At 39.7% G+C, this 17,427-nt stretch overlaps 1 protein-coding gene across 1 annotated transcript; it reads right to left on the bottom strand.

Moving 5' to 3' along the window:
• Positions 1–17: 17 nt before the first annotated feature.
• LOC129923306 (uncharacterized) lies at positions 18–9,366 on the bottom strand. The gene is made up of 5 exons (XM_056013578.1): positions 9,324–9,366; positions 7,527–7,715; positions 5,674–5,859; positions 4,246–4,425; positions 18–393 (listed from the first exon to the last, which is right to left on the bottom strand). Exons 1-5 carry the CDS (start codon positions 9,364–9,366, stop codon positions 266–268), a joined length of 726 nt encoding a protein of 241 aa, XP_055869553.1. The 3' UTR covers positions 18–265.
• Positions 9,367–17,427: the final 8,061 nt, after the last annotated feature.

Below are 17,427 nucleotides of genomic sequence, written 5' to 3'. Positions count from 1 at the left end.
CTTTTTTATTGATTCCTTAATGAAAAAACTGTAAAAACTTTTAACTTGATCCGAGAATGGAAGTAGGAGAAAAAAACATGTACAAGATTCGTACCAGACAGACAGACAGACAGACAGACAGACATAGTGAATAAACTTTGCACTACATATCGTCGAGTTCAAGCGTTCAGTGTTTCATCATGCGATGAAGTCTCCAGTGGTCGGGTAACACTTGGCCCAAGCGGCCACGAATTGACCCGCAGGCCATGGTTTGGGCATCATCTAATTAGATGGTCAACGGCGCTTGTTCACAGATATATCTTTCCTTTCTGGAACAGGAGATATCGTTAACGGGGTAATACTTTGGATGAAAGGCCGCACATTTCTCTGTTGTGTTACAAGAACTCGGCCCAGCTGTTGAGAAAGAAACACGTTTTATTGCATCACAAATACATCTCAATCAGGGCCGGCCTTAGGTCATTGGATGCCCTAGGCCAGAGGTTCTCAACCTTTTAGGCTAGGCGACCCCTTTTTACATCCCCCACTCTGCCGCGACCCCCCCCCCTTTTTCCGCATACACACACAGCAATAAAAGAATGGACAAAGCGATTCATTTTTTTTCGATGGTCTTCGGCGACCCCTGGCAAATTGTCAATCGACCCCCAAAGGGGTCGCGACCCACAGGTTGAGAGCCCCTGCCCTAGGCGAAGTGAAATAGTTGGCCCCAAACGAAAATTAAAAAAAAAATCAACTATGAAATTAAATCAATCAATTGATTAAAAACATTTCTGCATTTTGTATTGTTACGATCTTCTCTACCAGGCCTTCTGTAAACACTGTTAAACACACAACAGCGCATCTAATACAAGAACTTGACAACAAGAGCTTCAATAAACAATGTGGCGGTTTAATAACAAATACATCGACAGCCAATTCAACACAATTGGCTACATCACATTCAAATGCTTTCTTGAACTTAACAGAACTGCCTAACTAAACATTACTAGTATCTCTAGCTCGTACAGCTACATTCTCGAGTACTCACAAGGTACCACACAGTCCTTACTGCCTTGCGTTTCTGGACTCAACTGTCCTTTCTTTCTCGACCGTGAAGGCTTTCGGTCACATGACCATAACACGGGTCATATTTGCGTGTACAAGCAGTAATGTCCCTTGTTCAACAGCCGTTGACCTGTGTGATTGGCCTGAGTCGTGTGTATCAGTAGGCAGCAAAACACATTAACCCTTTCAGTCCGCCACTGGAGTTACTACAGTATCGAAATCAATCATTTTCCGTAATTATGCTCACGACTTTTTCCCTGCTAATTACCCAATTCGTTGACCATTTCTAACAAGTAAATCTAAGATATTGTTAATAACCAGTGAGTCGGTAGTTGAGCAGAGATAGAAGAACAAGAGCCTTGCTATGTTTGAAATTTGGTCCAAGTTTCGATGTTTTATCTCTAAAACATTTTTAACTATTTCTCTCCGTAATTATTTACCATATTCTGGTGGAATCAACGTTGGTATCGTCAGTTAGGAGAAAAAAGAGTTAATACTATGCGAGGCCCCCATCCAAGGCTATGAGGCTGCCCAGTATAGCAATGCCTGAGGTCGGTGATAAAACTTTTGTTCTTAGGTTAACGCGACACCTGGTACCCTAGGGCCGAAGAAAATAAAACTGTGGGGGCAGGTAGGTCCTATTTAATATTCATTTTATACCGGAATATATTCATGCAAGTTATTCACCTGAATCTGGTTCGCTTTAAAGAAACATCGATTTGATATAAACCAAGTAGTACTGTAGCAGTACGTCAGTTAAACCAAGTAGTATTGTAGCAGTACGTCAGTTAAACCAAGTAGTATTGTAGCAGTACGTCAGTTAAACCAAGTAGTATTGTAGCAGTACGTCAGTTAAACCAAGTAGTATTGTAGCAGTACGTCAGTTAACCAAGTAGTCATGTAGCAGTACGTCAGTTAACCAAGTAGTATTGTAGCAGTACGTCAGTTAACCAAGTAGTATTGTAGCAGTACGTCAGTTAAACCAAGTAGTATTGTAGCAGTACGTCAGTTAAACCAAGTAGTATTGTAGCAGTACGTCAGTTAACGAAGTAGTATTATAGCAGTACGTCAGTTAAACCAAGTATTATTATAGCAGTACGTCAGTTAAACCAAGTAGTATTGTAGCTGTACGTCAGTTAACCAAGTAGTATTGTAGCAGTACGTCAGTTAAACCAAGTATTATTATAGCAATACGTCAGTTAAACCAAGTAGTATTGTAGCAGTACGTCAGTTAACCAAGTAGTATTGTAGCAGTACGTCAGTTAAACCAAGTAGTATTGTAGCAGTACGTCAGTTAAACCAAGTAGTATTGTAGCAGTACGTCAGTTAAACCAAGTAGTATTGTAGCAGTACGTCAGTTAAACCAAGTAGTATTGTAGCAGTACGTCAGTTAAACCAAGTAGTATTGTAGCAGTACGTCAGTTAAACCAAGTAGTATTGTAGCAGTACGTCAGTTAAACCAAGTAGTATTGTAGCAGTACGTCAGTTAAACCAAGTAGTATTGTAGCAGTACGTCAGTTAAACCAAGTAGTATTGTAGCAGTAGGTCAGTTAACCAAGTAGTACTGTAGCAGTAGGTCAGTTAACCAAGTAGTACTGTAGCAGTACGTCAGTTAAACCAAGTAGTACTGTAGCAGTAAGTCAGTCAAGTTAAAGAGACTAGTCAACTAAGTAACTTTGTAGCAAGAGTCGACGGTCATGTCCAAAGTGACTATTGAAATTGAAGCTCAAGTGATCAGTTTGTAAATCAAGACAGTGTGAATTATATGTATCTATCATGTTTACAGAGATTGCATTTTTAGCGGCCCCCGAAAGGGGAAAAGACGCTCTTAGTTTTGTGCGAAATGTCTGTCCGTCTGTCCGTCTGTCCGTCCGTCCCGTTTAGATCTCGTAAACTAGAAGAGATATTGAAAATCCGATTTCACAATATTTTAGACCATTCAAAGTTCTGATGCAACGGCTACTTTTTTTTTTCCTGAAAGCGAAAATTCTAATTTTTAAAATTAATTATGCAAGCAGTTTTTTATAAGAAAAAGCTAATTAGTATGCATTATATGTTAGACCTAATTTAAGACGAATAGTAATCTTATAAACATTATTTTCTTGAACTTCTATTATAAATAGATAACACAAATGCAATTTATTTTTTTTTTTTAGGATTCGAATATGAGATTGAGCCTTTTCAAAACAATTAACGTATTTAGTTCGAACCGAGGGTGCCGGGTTCGAATCCTGGTGAAGACTGGGATTTTCAACTTCTGAGTATACCCAGCTCTAATGGGTACCTGACATTAGTTGGGGAAAAGCAAAGGCGGTTGGTCGTTGTGCTGGCTACATGACACCCTCGTTAACCGTAGGCCACAAAAACAGATGAACTTTACATCATCTGCCCTATACACCACAAACTAGTTAGGCCAAGTTCACATCTAACTTTACATTCACTTTCACGTATCCTTTGATCTGCGGGACGGTTGGGGCACTACACAAGATCTGTTAACCTTCTTTCTCCATTCTTATCTCTCATTTGTCTTTGATATAATTTCATTCGGATTTTCTTTCTGAAAATATTGAAGCCTACCTGGGTGGACCACTGGTCGTGCGGTTTGCGCGCTGGACTGTCGTTTATATTTATCGACGATCGAAGGTTCAAACCCTCCCTGCTCCCATCCCCCGTCGTCCTGCGGGAGGTTTGGACTAGGAAGTAAACTATCTTCAACTCTGAAGGATTATCCGAATTATGTAAAACATTTTACTTCGGGGGCCGATTTTGAGTTTGTGTTTCCACACAAACTGTCTTTTGTAACCTTGTTATTGTACCATTCGTCTATCTGTGTAATCATTTAATTAAACGCCATAGTGTTCATTCAGTTCGGTTATAATGTCACGTCTGCAAGTAGATTCTGTGACATGTGTCATTTAATTCGTATGTTATATAAGGAACCTGGATATCACCTACAAAGACCGCACCCCAATGGGGTAAATTAATTGGTTAATGGGCCATACGATGACCTGTCAAATAAAACGCAGACTTATATTGTATAGCCGTATCACGAGGTCTTCAGGGCTCGCAAAGACCTTCAGCATTCCAAAAAAAATTTTTTTATAAAACATAACAGTTCTAGGTTTTCAATACTATCATGCTGGTAATTCCTTCCTAAAACAAACTAATAATTCCTTTATCTCATAAAAGTTTGACATGACCTACAGTCAGAGAATATTTGAAAAGTTACGTTCAGCATTGAATTGTCATCAACCCATCTGAAGTCACAGCCTTTAACGAGGCAGTCCAGGCCGATCCAGTGAGGGACATTGGTGCCATTCATTAGGTCCAACATTAGGGCTTTCTTTTCAATAACTTTAATGGTGTACAGATTGGCACCCAAGTCTGGAAAGGAAAATAACAATTTGAGAATTATTTATTAAAACGTATTTTTAATCATCACATGGAAGGTACTGCAGAATTTTGTAAAGTATTTGTCTTTAAAAAAATCGAACAAAAATACTTGTTTCAAAACAGGTATATGATGTTTAATATTTTGTTTCATGTTTTGTTTATTATGATGTTTCATTTTCATATGATGTTTCATTTTCATATGATGTTTCATTTTCATATGATGTTTCATATGGTGTTTCGTATGTTTCATATGGTGTTTCGTATATTTCATATGGTGTTTCGTATGTTTCATATGGTGTTTCGTATGTTTTATATGGTGTTTCGTATGGTGTTTCATATGGTGTTTCATATGGTGTTTCGTATGTTTCACATGGTGTTTCGTATGGTGTTTCGTATGTTTCATATGGTGTTTCGTATGTTTCATATGGTGTTTCGTATGTTTCATATGGTGTTTCGTATGTTTCATATGGTGTTTCATATGGTGTTTCATATGTTTCATATGGTGTTTCATATGGTGTTTCATATGTTTCATATGGTGTTTCGTATGTTTCATATGGTGTTTCGTATGTTTCATATGGTGTTTCGTATGTTTCATATGGTGTTTCGTATGGTGTTTCGTATGTTTCATATGGTGTTTCGTATGTTTCATATGGTGTTATATATGATATTTCATCTGTTGTTTCGTTTGTCTCTGTATTTTGGTACATCACATATCACAAAAGTCATTAATTCTAAAAAGCGAACCAATAAAGCTTCTCAATACTGTGAAAAGGCAAAAACAAAAAAGTCTTTGCATTCGCTTTAAGATAATGTAAATTATTCGTGGTACCGTAAAGTGGCATAGAGGCGTACAGAAAAAGGTCGTCTGACGAAAATTATTTTATTAAACAACGGGAAGACGTTTACATGACAAACTCCTTATCATTACAACCAGTGATCAACATCAATGAAGAATGTCGGGTAATCGCATCGACACTATTAAGGATAAGCGTTGTAAGTTAGCTCTATAGAACTTAAAATATAAGACATAGACAATGGACCTCATTCACCAATCGTAAACAAACAATATTTTGCCACGTGGTTCTCTATATCTTCTATACAAATTACGATCTCATTTTAATACATAGTGGCTGTCACGTGACAGTTTTTTTTCGTTGTTTTATCAATAGGATCACGTGACTAAATGTTGTTTGTTTACGATTGGTGAATGAGGTCCATTACACGTTCTGCATTGTTTACCTTTGCATGAGGTTTTGGCATCGTCATAACTTGCTTCCGTTGTTGATACCCACACGCACGCGCCAACGCTGTCAGCAGTTCTCAAACTGAAATTCGCGACACTTTGATTGCAGTACAATGTGACTGATTTGACATAGAAGTTCTGAGGTGCTGGCTGGATGGGAACCTTCAACGGCAAGCACTGACCTAATTTATGGAATAAAATGATATTTTAAATACGTCTGTTTACATAATTCACACAACCAGCTCCAACTGACCCATAAGGCAATGTCTACAATAGGGAAGAATAGGATGAGTGCAGTATTTGACGTGGCCACGTAAACCCATTTACGGCCTGCATATTTTGCCACATCCGATGCAGACAAAGCCGTCGTCATACGCAGACATTTAGTAGCCTTTATTTTTACCTTCACCTTTAACTATCCCTTAGTCTGTTGGACCGTTGGGGCACCATGCAAGATTTGTTGTCCGTCTTTATCCATTCCTATCTGTCTTTTGCCTTAGATAGAACCTCTTTCAATGGCAGGCCCGTTTATTCTTTTATGTTGTCTTCCCATCGCTTTCTTTGACTGCCTCTTCTTCTTTATCCTGGTACTTTTCCCAGAAGGAAGGTCTTTGCGAGCCCCAAAGACCCTGTAATATGGCCATATATTTTTAACTTGCGTTTTTTTCTTACAATTGTTAGCAGGTCACCATGGGGTCCAATCGCTGTAGTAACACTGTCTCAAATCTCTTGGTTTGTGAAGCGGTCTTTAAATGTGATACCTAGGATCCTTCTGTAGCATCTCAATTCCATTGCTAGGATCCTCCTCTCTAGCTCTACCGTCAGCGTCAATGACTCGCCTATATAGGAGCCGACATAAATACGAAACTATTTTATAGGCGCCGAAATAAATACGAAACTATTTTAGTTAGGAAACTTTCTTAGTACATTTCTTACTTGCGCTCAGCACTATCAGGGTCAGTTTTACGTTCAAAGGTCACAAAGACCTTTTAGTGCTGACCCAGCTCTAATGGGTTCCTGACATAAGTTGAGAAAAGTAAGCCGGTTGGTCGTTGTGCTGGTCACATGACACCCTCGTTAACTGTAGGCCATAGAAACAGATGATCTTTACATCATATGCCCTATAGATCGCATGGTCTGAAGGGGGAACTTTGCAACTTTACTGTCGTTTGAGGGCGCGGTGGCTGAGTGGTTAAGCGCTTGGCTTCCGATCCTGGGATCCTGGGATCGAATCTCGGTGAAGACTGAATTTCGGGATTTTTAGGCGTTCTGAGTCCACCTAACTCTAATGGGTACCTGAATTTAGTTGGGGAAAGTAAAGGAGGTTGGTCATTGTGCTGGCCACATGACACCCTGCTCGTTAACTGTTGTCCAAAGAATCGAATGACCTTAGCACCATTTGCCCTCTAGATCGCAAGGTCTGAAAGGGGAACATTACTTTATTTACTTTACTGTCCGTCGTAGAAAGATGAACTTTGCCCCTCGAATTTAAAGCGCCATTTGGTTTTCCGTCACTAAAGTCTGTGATTAGCTCAAGATTCACTTGATACGTTTATAAAATAAAAAGTTTCTTTTTTTTATTTAGACTTTACTTTTAGAAAGTATCGTTCAAAATTATGGAGCGAGAAAAGGATTAACCTATTCCGGTATGGAGCCATATAGATATCAGAAGGACTAGTTACGGGCCGCATCTACTCAATAAAAAAAAAACATGGTGGTCCATAGCAGCCCAGCCTCCGTTCATTCTGCACCGCAGACGGACGTTTGAAATGAGCGGATTAAGCCCTCGGGCTGTAAGTTGAGCCTCAGCAAAGTAACCTCTGCCAGTATATTTACCTAGAGTACATACCTAGAGTGCATACATTTGACGAGGTATTGAATACGAAACAGTTGCAGGTATCCTCATCATCTAGACATCGCCTGGCACAAGAAACTACGGACGAAGTGGACACTACTAGACCAGTCGGTGAGATATTGTAGGCTACAGTTCCTTTCTGCAACGTAAACTGTACAGACACGTTTCTCTTGGCGTTTATGTCTGAAACGATAAACATTCAACTTTTTAAGTTTAAACTTTTAAGTCATATCGACAACTTAATTAGATTTAAGTGATTTAAGTTGAAATCAAGACTCATCTCATTCTTGTAAGACACGTGGATAGCGTCTTTAACTTAGAACAGCGGTTCTCAACCTTTTATGCTCGGCGACCCCTTTTTACGACCCCCCCCCCACTCTTCCGCGACCCCCTCCCCCCACAAACACATTTAGCAATAGAAGCATAGACAATAACAGTCCATATTTTCGATGGTCTCAGGCGACCCCTGGCAAATCGTCAATCGACCCCCAATGGGGTCGCGATCCACAGGTTGAAAACCCCTGACTTAGAACAAATCATCACAACTATTTCTCTAAGTTTCCTTATAAGAAATTCGAAACTAAATTGCATTAGACTTTGTATGGTAAGATATAAATGCTATTTGTAATTGTGAATTTAATGCGTATTTCATTTAGGCGTTTGTCTTCAGTAGTTTAATTTAATAGCGGATTTCTTGTGTATAGATGAAAGAACTTGAATTCAAAATAAATAAAGCACATAACAAATGCGAGAATAAAATCTCAAGCATTTTAATTAATTCAATGAGAATATCAAACCCGAGAGAATTTCAGTTTTGAAATGAAATCTATATTATAAGCTCAAGGGCTCTGATTGATTGACTGATTCACTGACTGGCTTGCTTCTTATTAATTTTCCCAATTACTTTTGATGAAAAAATACGAAAATGTAGCCTCTTATTATTTACCGTGTACCTAGGAGAACTAAGCACCTTTTATGATTGAAACCGCAGCGGTTAAATTTACCAAAAACAATTCTTTATTCGCTAGATCCAACTTGTTTTTGTTTTTTTAATCCGACATTTTGAAAAGTACAAGATTAGTCTTCCATTGACTTTTTGTGCGTAATTTCCAGAAATAATAGAAACACTCGTCTAGTAAAGTTGGCAGATCAGACTTAGATCTGAGGGTCAGTGATTCATAGATTTATAAATCCAAACTATTAATATAAATAAACGAATCAAGTGAGTCTGTGAAGAAATGTAACTCGCTAGCCGGCTCTCTACTTTTCACCAAGAACTAATTAAAATCTAGATTCATCTCCAGGGCAAATTATGACATCGCAAGGGGTTTCTATTTGAGTCCTTTATGTCACAAAAACAACTTAGATTTGTTCCAATCTTTATATTGAGCAAAGCTTCTAGTAGATAGTTTTGTATTACGCCGTTGTGGATATGGGTCACCCCAAAGGGCGAGACTTAGATAAATGGAGACCGTATGTGAAGTGAATTTGGTTGGCCCCAAATGAAATAAAATATAATAAAGAAAACAGCGAACAAAAAATTAAAAGCATGCAATTTATTTAAAACGTGTGCACTCCAGCAATAACGTAGAGGAAAAGTTTCGCTTTTTCTTCTCTTTATAAAAAAAAATGTTTAATAAGAGTCCCCCGTGAGGCCTTGCCTCCTTGGCGGATGCCTGGTTTGCCTATGGCTAAGGCCGGCCCCTCGCAATGTTTACTCTCGAATGCGACATTATTATTTAAAGCCAAGTACATCCTTATTACACTGAGAGCACGAGATGAGATCATTACCTACACAAGTGAGAAGCATCCACAGTGCAATTCGTACATCCATTGCAAGAGTAGGATAATCGAATGATATTTATTTAATATCTATAGTGGTTTGGCAATACGTAGAAAAAAATATGATAATATAGTGCATGCGCTCTGTATTATACCAAAACAATAAAACAATGCTGATATCTCCACAATTACAATACTCAGAATTGGTTATAAATCGCATGAATTGAAAGAGACTTTCGTTTTATGTGGCAATTCACTGAAATGTTGAAGTTTATGTTTTTCATTTACCAATAAACCCAGACTTGTGTAAATAGAATTAATCCTGTATTTTTGATGTCGCGCGTGGATTAAGCGATAAGGAGCTGCCTAAATAGGGCCTGTTTGGCTGGACTTATCGCTAACCTTAAGCTTCTCACACCTTTTATCACATTTTTAGCGCCCCTGAAAGGAGAAAAGTCGCTATTAGTTTTGTGTTTGTGTGTCCGTCCGTCCGTCCGTCACGTTTAAATCGCGAAAACTAGAAAAGATATTGAAAAACGATAGCAAGATATTTTAGCCAAAATGTTGAGAAGTCTCATTAACGATAATTGGTTGTGTTTTGTTTTGTTTTCAAATGAAAAACAGCGTAAAATGATCTTTAAATTTTATTTAAAAAAAAAAACAAGATTGCTTGAATTTTCCCGACATAGATCCGGTGAGAGGGCCGCCGCTTCTGACTTTGTGTGATAACACACACTCTCTGTGTAACCATTTAAAAAAACATTTACAAATTTTTAAAAGTGAGATGGTGTTAAAATTTGAAGCATTACGATGTCTGTAGACTAGATGCACTATGTAAAACATTGTGTTATTTCCTGTACATTTTAAAGATTACAAAAGCGATGCTTAATCTCGCTTTCATTGGAGTAAACTATATTTGGTTCCAACAGGATCAAGGTGAAGGTGAGATTATGTCGTGGTGACCTGGACCACTTCTGATTCTGTATGACTCCGGTGTTTGGGTATTAACTCTAAGACTCTTAAATCCAATGCATCTCTGAAGCCGCTGGTGGTGTGTTGCTAGGCAACGGCCCGTCAGCCATCTGAGGTTTAAAAGATTACACCTAGACCAAGTTATCGGACGTTAGGCTTTATCCTATTTACATCGGTTATCTCCCGTACTACACAACAATTCCATTGAAAGTGATACCGATGCTGACTTGAGTGTTACCCCCAGAGTCATGTCAAAACATTGGAGACGTGGTGGTCCTGAGTTCAAATCCTGGTGAAGACTGGGATTTTCAGTTTCGGGGTTTTTAAGGGCGCCTCTGAGTCCATCCAGCTCTAATGGGTACCTGAAATTAGTTGGGGAAAGTAAAAGCGGTTGGTTGTTGTGTTGGCCACATGACACCCTCGTTAACCGTGGGCTACAGAATTAGATGCCCTTTAGATCGCTAGGACTGAAAGGGAAACTTTATTTTTACTTTATGTCAAAACCTTTTCAAAGATACACTTTGTTAAGTCGGTAGTATTCATGCAATACAAAATATTGTCTAAGTCCTTGGTTAAAGAAACACATTTTAAAAAGTCGATAAATTTAATAACAAGAAACCTATTTCGAAAGGTTCAGGGAACAGCACCAGGCAAAAGTAGAAGAGGCAGACAGAGAAAGCGATTGGAAGAGATAAAATAATGGACGGGCCTGTCGTTGGAAGACATTCTTATCCTAGGCAAAATGAAAGAAAGGAATGGAGAAAGACGGTCAACAGATCTTGTGTGATGTCCCAACTGTCCAACAGAGTTATTGATAGATGAATATGAAGGTGGCGCGAAAAAAAAACAATTAATGTTCCAATAGCTGTCGCCATTTGTAAACCTCCACGCACTAAGGCTTCTTCCAGGTACCAGGCAGTGTTCGTCAGAATTCGGTCCCTAGTGCTGCCTTTATGTGTGTATCTTATATTATATAATATAGACGTTACTTCAAAAAAAAAAAGAAGATGATTACGTCCTACGCGTCATGCATTCAGTCATGCATATTAACCAATGACTTAAATTCTGCCAAGTCACTGGTTTTCCTGGCTAGCTCAGGCAACCCATTCCATGCTCTAATAGCACTAGGGAAGAAGGAGTATTTGTACAAATTTGTCCTAGCATATGGGACGAGGAATGTGCCTTTGTCTTTGTGTCTTACTGAGTATTTTATTAGATTTTGTTTTTGTATGTGAAGATTATGGTTCAGTGTTTTATGTATAATTGCTACTTTACTTTTGAGCCTTCTGTCCTGAAGGCTTTCTAAATTTAGTGGTTTTAAATGTTTTGTAATTACTTAAGGGAGGTAACTCGACGATATAGATGTTTACTAATATGGAGACATCACATATACATAGAACAACGTCTGTCTAGAGCACAGCATCTTCATAAGTTCTAAACATGGGCGGAACTTTGCTCTCTTCTTTCTAATGTCGACATCTTTCTCAGTCTAGCCTCTAACAGTGCGCACCTTCTCAGTCTAGTCTCTAACAGTGCGCACCTTCTCAGTCTAGTCTCTAACAGTGCGCACCTTCTCAGTCTAGCCTCTAACAGTGCGCACCTTCTCAGTCTAGTTTCTAACAGTGGGCACCTTCTCAGTCTAGTCTCTAACAGTGGGCACCTTCTCAGTCTAGTCTCTAACAGTGCGCACCTTCTCAGTCTAGTCTCTAACAGTGGGCACCTTCTCAGTCTAGTCTCTAACAGTGCGCACCTTCTCAGTCTAGTCTCTAACAGTGCGCACCTTCTCAGTCTAGTCTCTAACAGTGCGCACCTTCTCAGTCTAGTCTCTAACAGTGGGCACCTTCTCAGTCTAGTCTCTAACAGTGCGCACCTTCTCAGTCTAGTCTCTAACAGTGCGCACCTTCTCAGTCTAGTCTCTAACAGTGGGCACCTTCTCAGTCTAGTCTCTAACAGTGCACACCTTCTCAGTCTAGTCTCTAACAGTGGGCACCTTCTCAGTCTAGTCTCTAACAGTGCGCACCTTCTCAGTCTAGTCTCCAACAGTTGGCACCTTCTCAGTCTAGTCTCTAACAGTGCGCACCTTCTCAGTCTAGTCTCTAACAGTGGGCACCTTCTCAGTCTAGCCTCTAACAGTGCGCACCTTCTCAGTCTAGTCTCTAACAGTGGGCACCTTCTCAGTCTAGTCTCAACAGTGCGCACCTTCTCAGTCTAGTCTCTAACAGTGGGCACCTTCTCAGTCTAGTCTCTAACAGTGCGCACCTTCTCAGTCTAGCCTCTAACAGTGCGCACCTTCTCAGTCTAGCCTCTAACAGTGCGCACCTTCTCAGTCTAGTCTCTAACAGCGCGCACCTTCTCAGTCTAGCCTCTAACAGTGCTCACCTTCTCAGTCTAGTCTCTAACAGTGCGCACCTTCTCAGTCTAGTCTCTAACAGTGCGCACCTTCTCAGTCTAGTCTCTAACTGTGCGCATCTTCTCAGTCTAGTCTCTAACAGTGCGCACCTTCTGCACTATCTTATATCTTATCTTATATAATACAGACGTTACTTCAAAAAAAGAAGATGATTACGTCCTACTCGTCATGCATTCAGTCATGCATATTAACCAATGACCTAAATTCTGCTAAGTCACTGGTTTTCCAGGCTAGCTAAGGCAACCCATTCCATGCTCTAATAGCACTAGGGAAGATGGAGCATTTGTACACTAGCTTGTGAGGCGGAGTACATGGCAGGGTTCTAACAGTAGGTAAAATTCTAGGCCTCGTGGTAGTATTACAAAAAACTATGAAGGAGAGCGGTAGACTAAGAAAGAAAAATTGGCGCGATCCACATGGACCCAACGGATGGAATTTGCCTGGAACTCAGTGCATCAACATTTGACGGGATCACAGCTAGAAGTGGTTTACTTGTTCGTATGAAAACATTCTAGGCATAGCCGTTTAGATTTTTTTTTGGTAACATAATAGATGATGTCATAATACACACACACATACACACACACACACACACACACAAAATATGTCTGTAAAGGAAGACAAGTGTTGCCGGAAACATTATGAGTCTTGTCCCCTTTGTTTTCTCTCTGTCAGACGTACACAGACGTGTGAAGTGAGCAACGGCAGGGCCGAGTACTCACCATCACCGACTTCCTGGCTCAGGATATGTTTTGGGTGCAACTTGGAAAAGGTCTTCTTAAAGCGGTATTACTTTTTTTATAAGGTGGGTAGGGTGAGGATTCTAATGAGGGTGAAAGGGGGTGGGTAGGGGGCGTGAAACTCGAGAGATTCCTTTAAAATCCTGTTTGCTTTTCTTTTTAGTTTACAGATGACTTTAGTCAGAGGCGGAGTCAGTAAAAGTTACACATTTTCATTACTGGTGCCCTAATGGACCTCATTCACCAATCGTAAACAAACAACATTTTGCCACGTGGTTCTCTATATGTTCTATACAAGTTACGCAAATCCGTAAAGGCTGTCAGGTGATACGTAATTTTCATTCTTTTATCGATATTGTCACGTGGCTAAATGTTGTTTGTTTACGATTGGGGAACGAGGACCATGGCGTTATTTATGTGTGTTTATGTGTGTGTGTGTGTGTGTGTTTCTATGGTGACGGTGGGAAGAGGTTAGCGATTGGTTGTGAATGGTTCAACATAGGTGGCGTTGTCGTCACTCTTAAGATAGGGAAGAGGACTACAGAGCATAAGACTGAAAGGTTATGTTATCGTAGTGAGTTTGATATTGTTAAAGAAATTATTATTAAAGTCTACCACATTTATTTATACAAGGTCAGTAGTCGTCATCGAGAAGTACATAGAAGTCTAATCCATAAAGCGCTGGTTATGAGTGTGTGTGTGTGTATGTGTTTCGTGTGTGAATTTTGTTCGTATTTGCATATCTATATTGTTTTTGTTACAGTAGTTACGCTGGGGGGGGGGGGTCAATTGTAGTCAAACTGAATTTCCATTTGATTGGACCAATAAAAATTATCTTATCTTGATCTTATCTTTATCTGATCACAAGTTGATTTTGTATATCTTATAACCACACGCATTCCATAACACATGGTTTTGTAAATTTAATCTTTAAAATTCTTGTGGTTCCCCGTGGAGCAAAGAGACGCAACAGTACTTCGTTATTCGAAGATGTTGTGGGCATTTCTTCCCAGTTGGGCCCATGTCATGGGCGTAGATAGGAATTTGCCATCATTTCGAGGCCCGGGGGGGGGATCTTGACCTTTTTCGGGGCCACTGCATTTTACGTAATATTTAATGTAAAAAAAAAACACTTATTCGGGGGCCCCCCCTCAAATAAGGGCCCATGGGGGTTCTCAAATTCTCCCCCCTCCTCCCCCCCCTAGCTACGCCACTGGTCCGTGTCCATCCTATCTATCTTGTTTTCTTGGTCTACTGATCTCCTCCAGGTTTTCTTTGGTCCCCCCATTCTTTCTCATACCGCCTGGGTTCCAGTCCAGGCACTGTTTTTGTAATAGTTTCTGTGGTTCTCAGCTTCGCCTATCCAACCGTGACCTCCGTGACCCCTACGTCGAAGGCGCCGATCCAACCCAGCCCCATCTACATCTTTTCTTTGATTTCTTGCTTCATTGATGCTTGCTGGGTTGTTTCCCACAGACTCTAGTTAGATATTTTGGTTAGCCATCTGGCACTGTTAAGGCGCTTCCGCGGTGTCTAATGCAAATAAGCCAAATGTAGGTCACATATAACGAAATCCAATAACACCGGCGAAATGCCGAACAGTCAATAGAAGCCAGTCGTCGCTGATACTGAATGTCGAACAAGTTTAACAGCAATGAATTATGAAGGGAACCATCGAATGTCAGCTAACTTTCTATGTTCAGATAATAACATGCCGAATTAAATATTTTTTAGTGGCTACCGAAAGGGGAATAGACGCAATTAGTTTTGTGTGGTCTGTCTGTCCGTCCGTCCGTCCGGTTAGATCTCGTAAACTAGAAAAGATGTTGAAAATTCGACATCATGATGTTTCAGGCCTTTACAAAGTTCTGATGCAGCGGCTACTTTTTTCTTTTCTGAAAGGAAAAAAAATCTAATTTTAGTAAGGGAGATGAATATATACCATATTTTAACACATTTATACAAACAGTTTTAAATTTTTTTGAGCAAAAAAAAATTTTTGTTTGTACAAATGTATTGCCAAGCTAAGTAAGTTCTGTCATACACAGAAACAATCTATTTAATATGCATATAAGTGGAAAATAATTTAAAACAACAATTGTCAGGACTGAGTTCTGGTCAGCCTGGGTCTCCTGTTAGCTGTATGGGAGTAGGAGGGCAATTCAGGATGATAACTTCAAAACTGTTATTGTTTTGGATTGTTTTACTTTTAGATGTTTTTTTGAATGGAATGTAACTCATAATAAAGCTGTGTGGTTTTGTTCCTAGTCCAGGACAGTTGGACTTTTGGTTATAGATAGAGTTGAAGTGTAGACTCTAATTATTATCTGTGTAGTCATTATTCAGTCTATGGGATATTGAGCTGTTATATTTTAATTGATACTGGATAATTCAATTGTCTGAACTGAGCCTGTAGTATATTACAGCGTACATAAAAAACGTGTTATTATTTTTAACAAAATCTTTTTTTTTTCTTGAGGCTTTAAATAAGAGATTGACCCTTTACAAAACAATGAGATCAATTAGATAATCATTATAAGACATCAGTTAGGCCAGGTTCACATCTAACTTCCCCTTCACTTTCACCTATACCTTGGTGTACTGGACCATTGGGGCATCACAAAAGATCGGTAAACATTCTTTCTCTATTCTTTTCTGTCATTTGCCTTTGATAGGATTTCATTCGGACATTCTGTCTGAAAATTTTGAAACCTGCCTTTTTACCTGCATGGGTGGACCACTTCGGGGGCCGATTTTGAGTTTGTGTTTCCACACAAACTGTCTTTGTAACTTTGTTATTATTGATTTCATCCACGCATTTATAAAGTTAGTGTTCGAACTCAAGTTTAACAACAGAGGCGTCTTAAGTGGGGCAACCGCTCCAGGGCGGCCCCGCGATAGATTTTTCTTGTCACCTTCAGCTTTAGAAACAAGATCAGTTCCCAGAAACTAGGACTTCTAACTCAATATTTTGGAAGCTTTTCCCCGCATCTATTTGTAACCAATTACTATGCAAGCTCTCAACAGTTTTGAAATACCGTATGGCCACTATGGCCAATTCGTACGTATATCCTCTTTGAATGCCCCTTCCCTAATCTACCTTAGGCAGACCCTACTTCCACTACAGCCCAACATAACCAAACACCCTGTACGGCAGTGCTGAACAACTGAAGAGAACAGCACACTATTTTTTCCTTGGCACAGTCTGCAAAAGAGCTGACAGCTCAGCAGCAATAAGGCTGGCTAGAAGAAGAAGAAACATGTAAGATGCTATACAAATAAAAGGCCTACAGCGTTAGAGGTGGACGAACCTGTTATCATGATGTGGTGCGCCAAAGGTAGCCTACACTTACGGCTCCCGGACGCCGGCCCACGCAAGACTATCACCCGGTGCCCCGCGTACCGATAAGGGCCGCCTCTTTTGGCAAGAGCTGGTTATTGCCAGGATGTGAACCTACATGATTGTTTTAATTAATGATATCTACACATCGACACATACGACACATTGACACATACGAAACAATCGTTTTTCTTTTTTCTTTCGCATCTTCAAACGCAAATCATGTTTTAACTCTTTCTCTCCGTAATTATTTACCAGATTCTGGTGGAATCAACGTTGGTATCGTCAGTTAGGAGAGAAAGAGTTTTTGGGAATTTTTGTATATTTTGTGGATTATATTAATGTTAAAGCGTATTCAAAATACCATCATGTTTATACTTCCTCCCAAAAGTACTCCACTTTTCAGATTTCTCACCCAGAAGAGTATCCTGTATCTCACACCTACAGACAGCATTTCTAAAAAAAAAAAACAATATGCCCCCTCAGATCACACGCACTTGCCCTCCATCCACAACAATAGCAGACGATAAAAAATGACCTACACACACACAGACAAACTCCAAACATTACGCCACCAACATCTATAAGCAAGTCTATAAGCAAGTGTAACTGACACGAATTTAACTTTTTGAGTGTTCTGAAGTGTCAACC

This window comes from Biomphalaria glabrata, chromosome 16 (assembly GCF_947242115.1).
Source record: "Biomphalaria glabrata chromosome 16, xgBioGlab47.1, whole genome shotgun sequence".
Classification (NCBI taxonomy): domain Eukaryota; kingdom Metazoa; phylum Mollusca; class Gastropoda; family Planorbidae; genus Biomphalaria; species Biomphalaria glabrata.
This window is presented reverse-complemented; position numbering and strand designations above follow the sequence as displayed.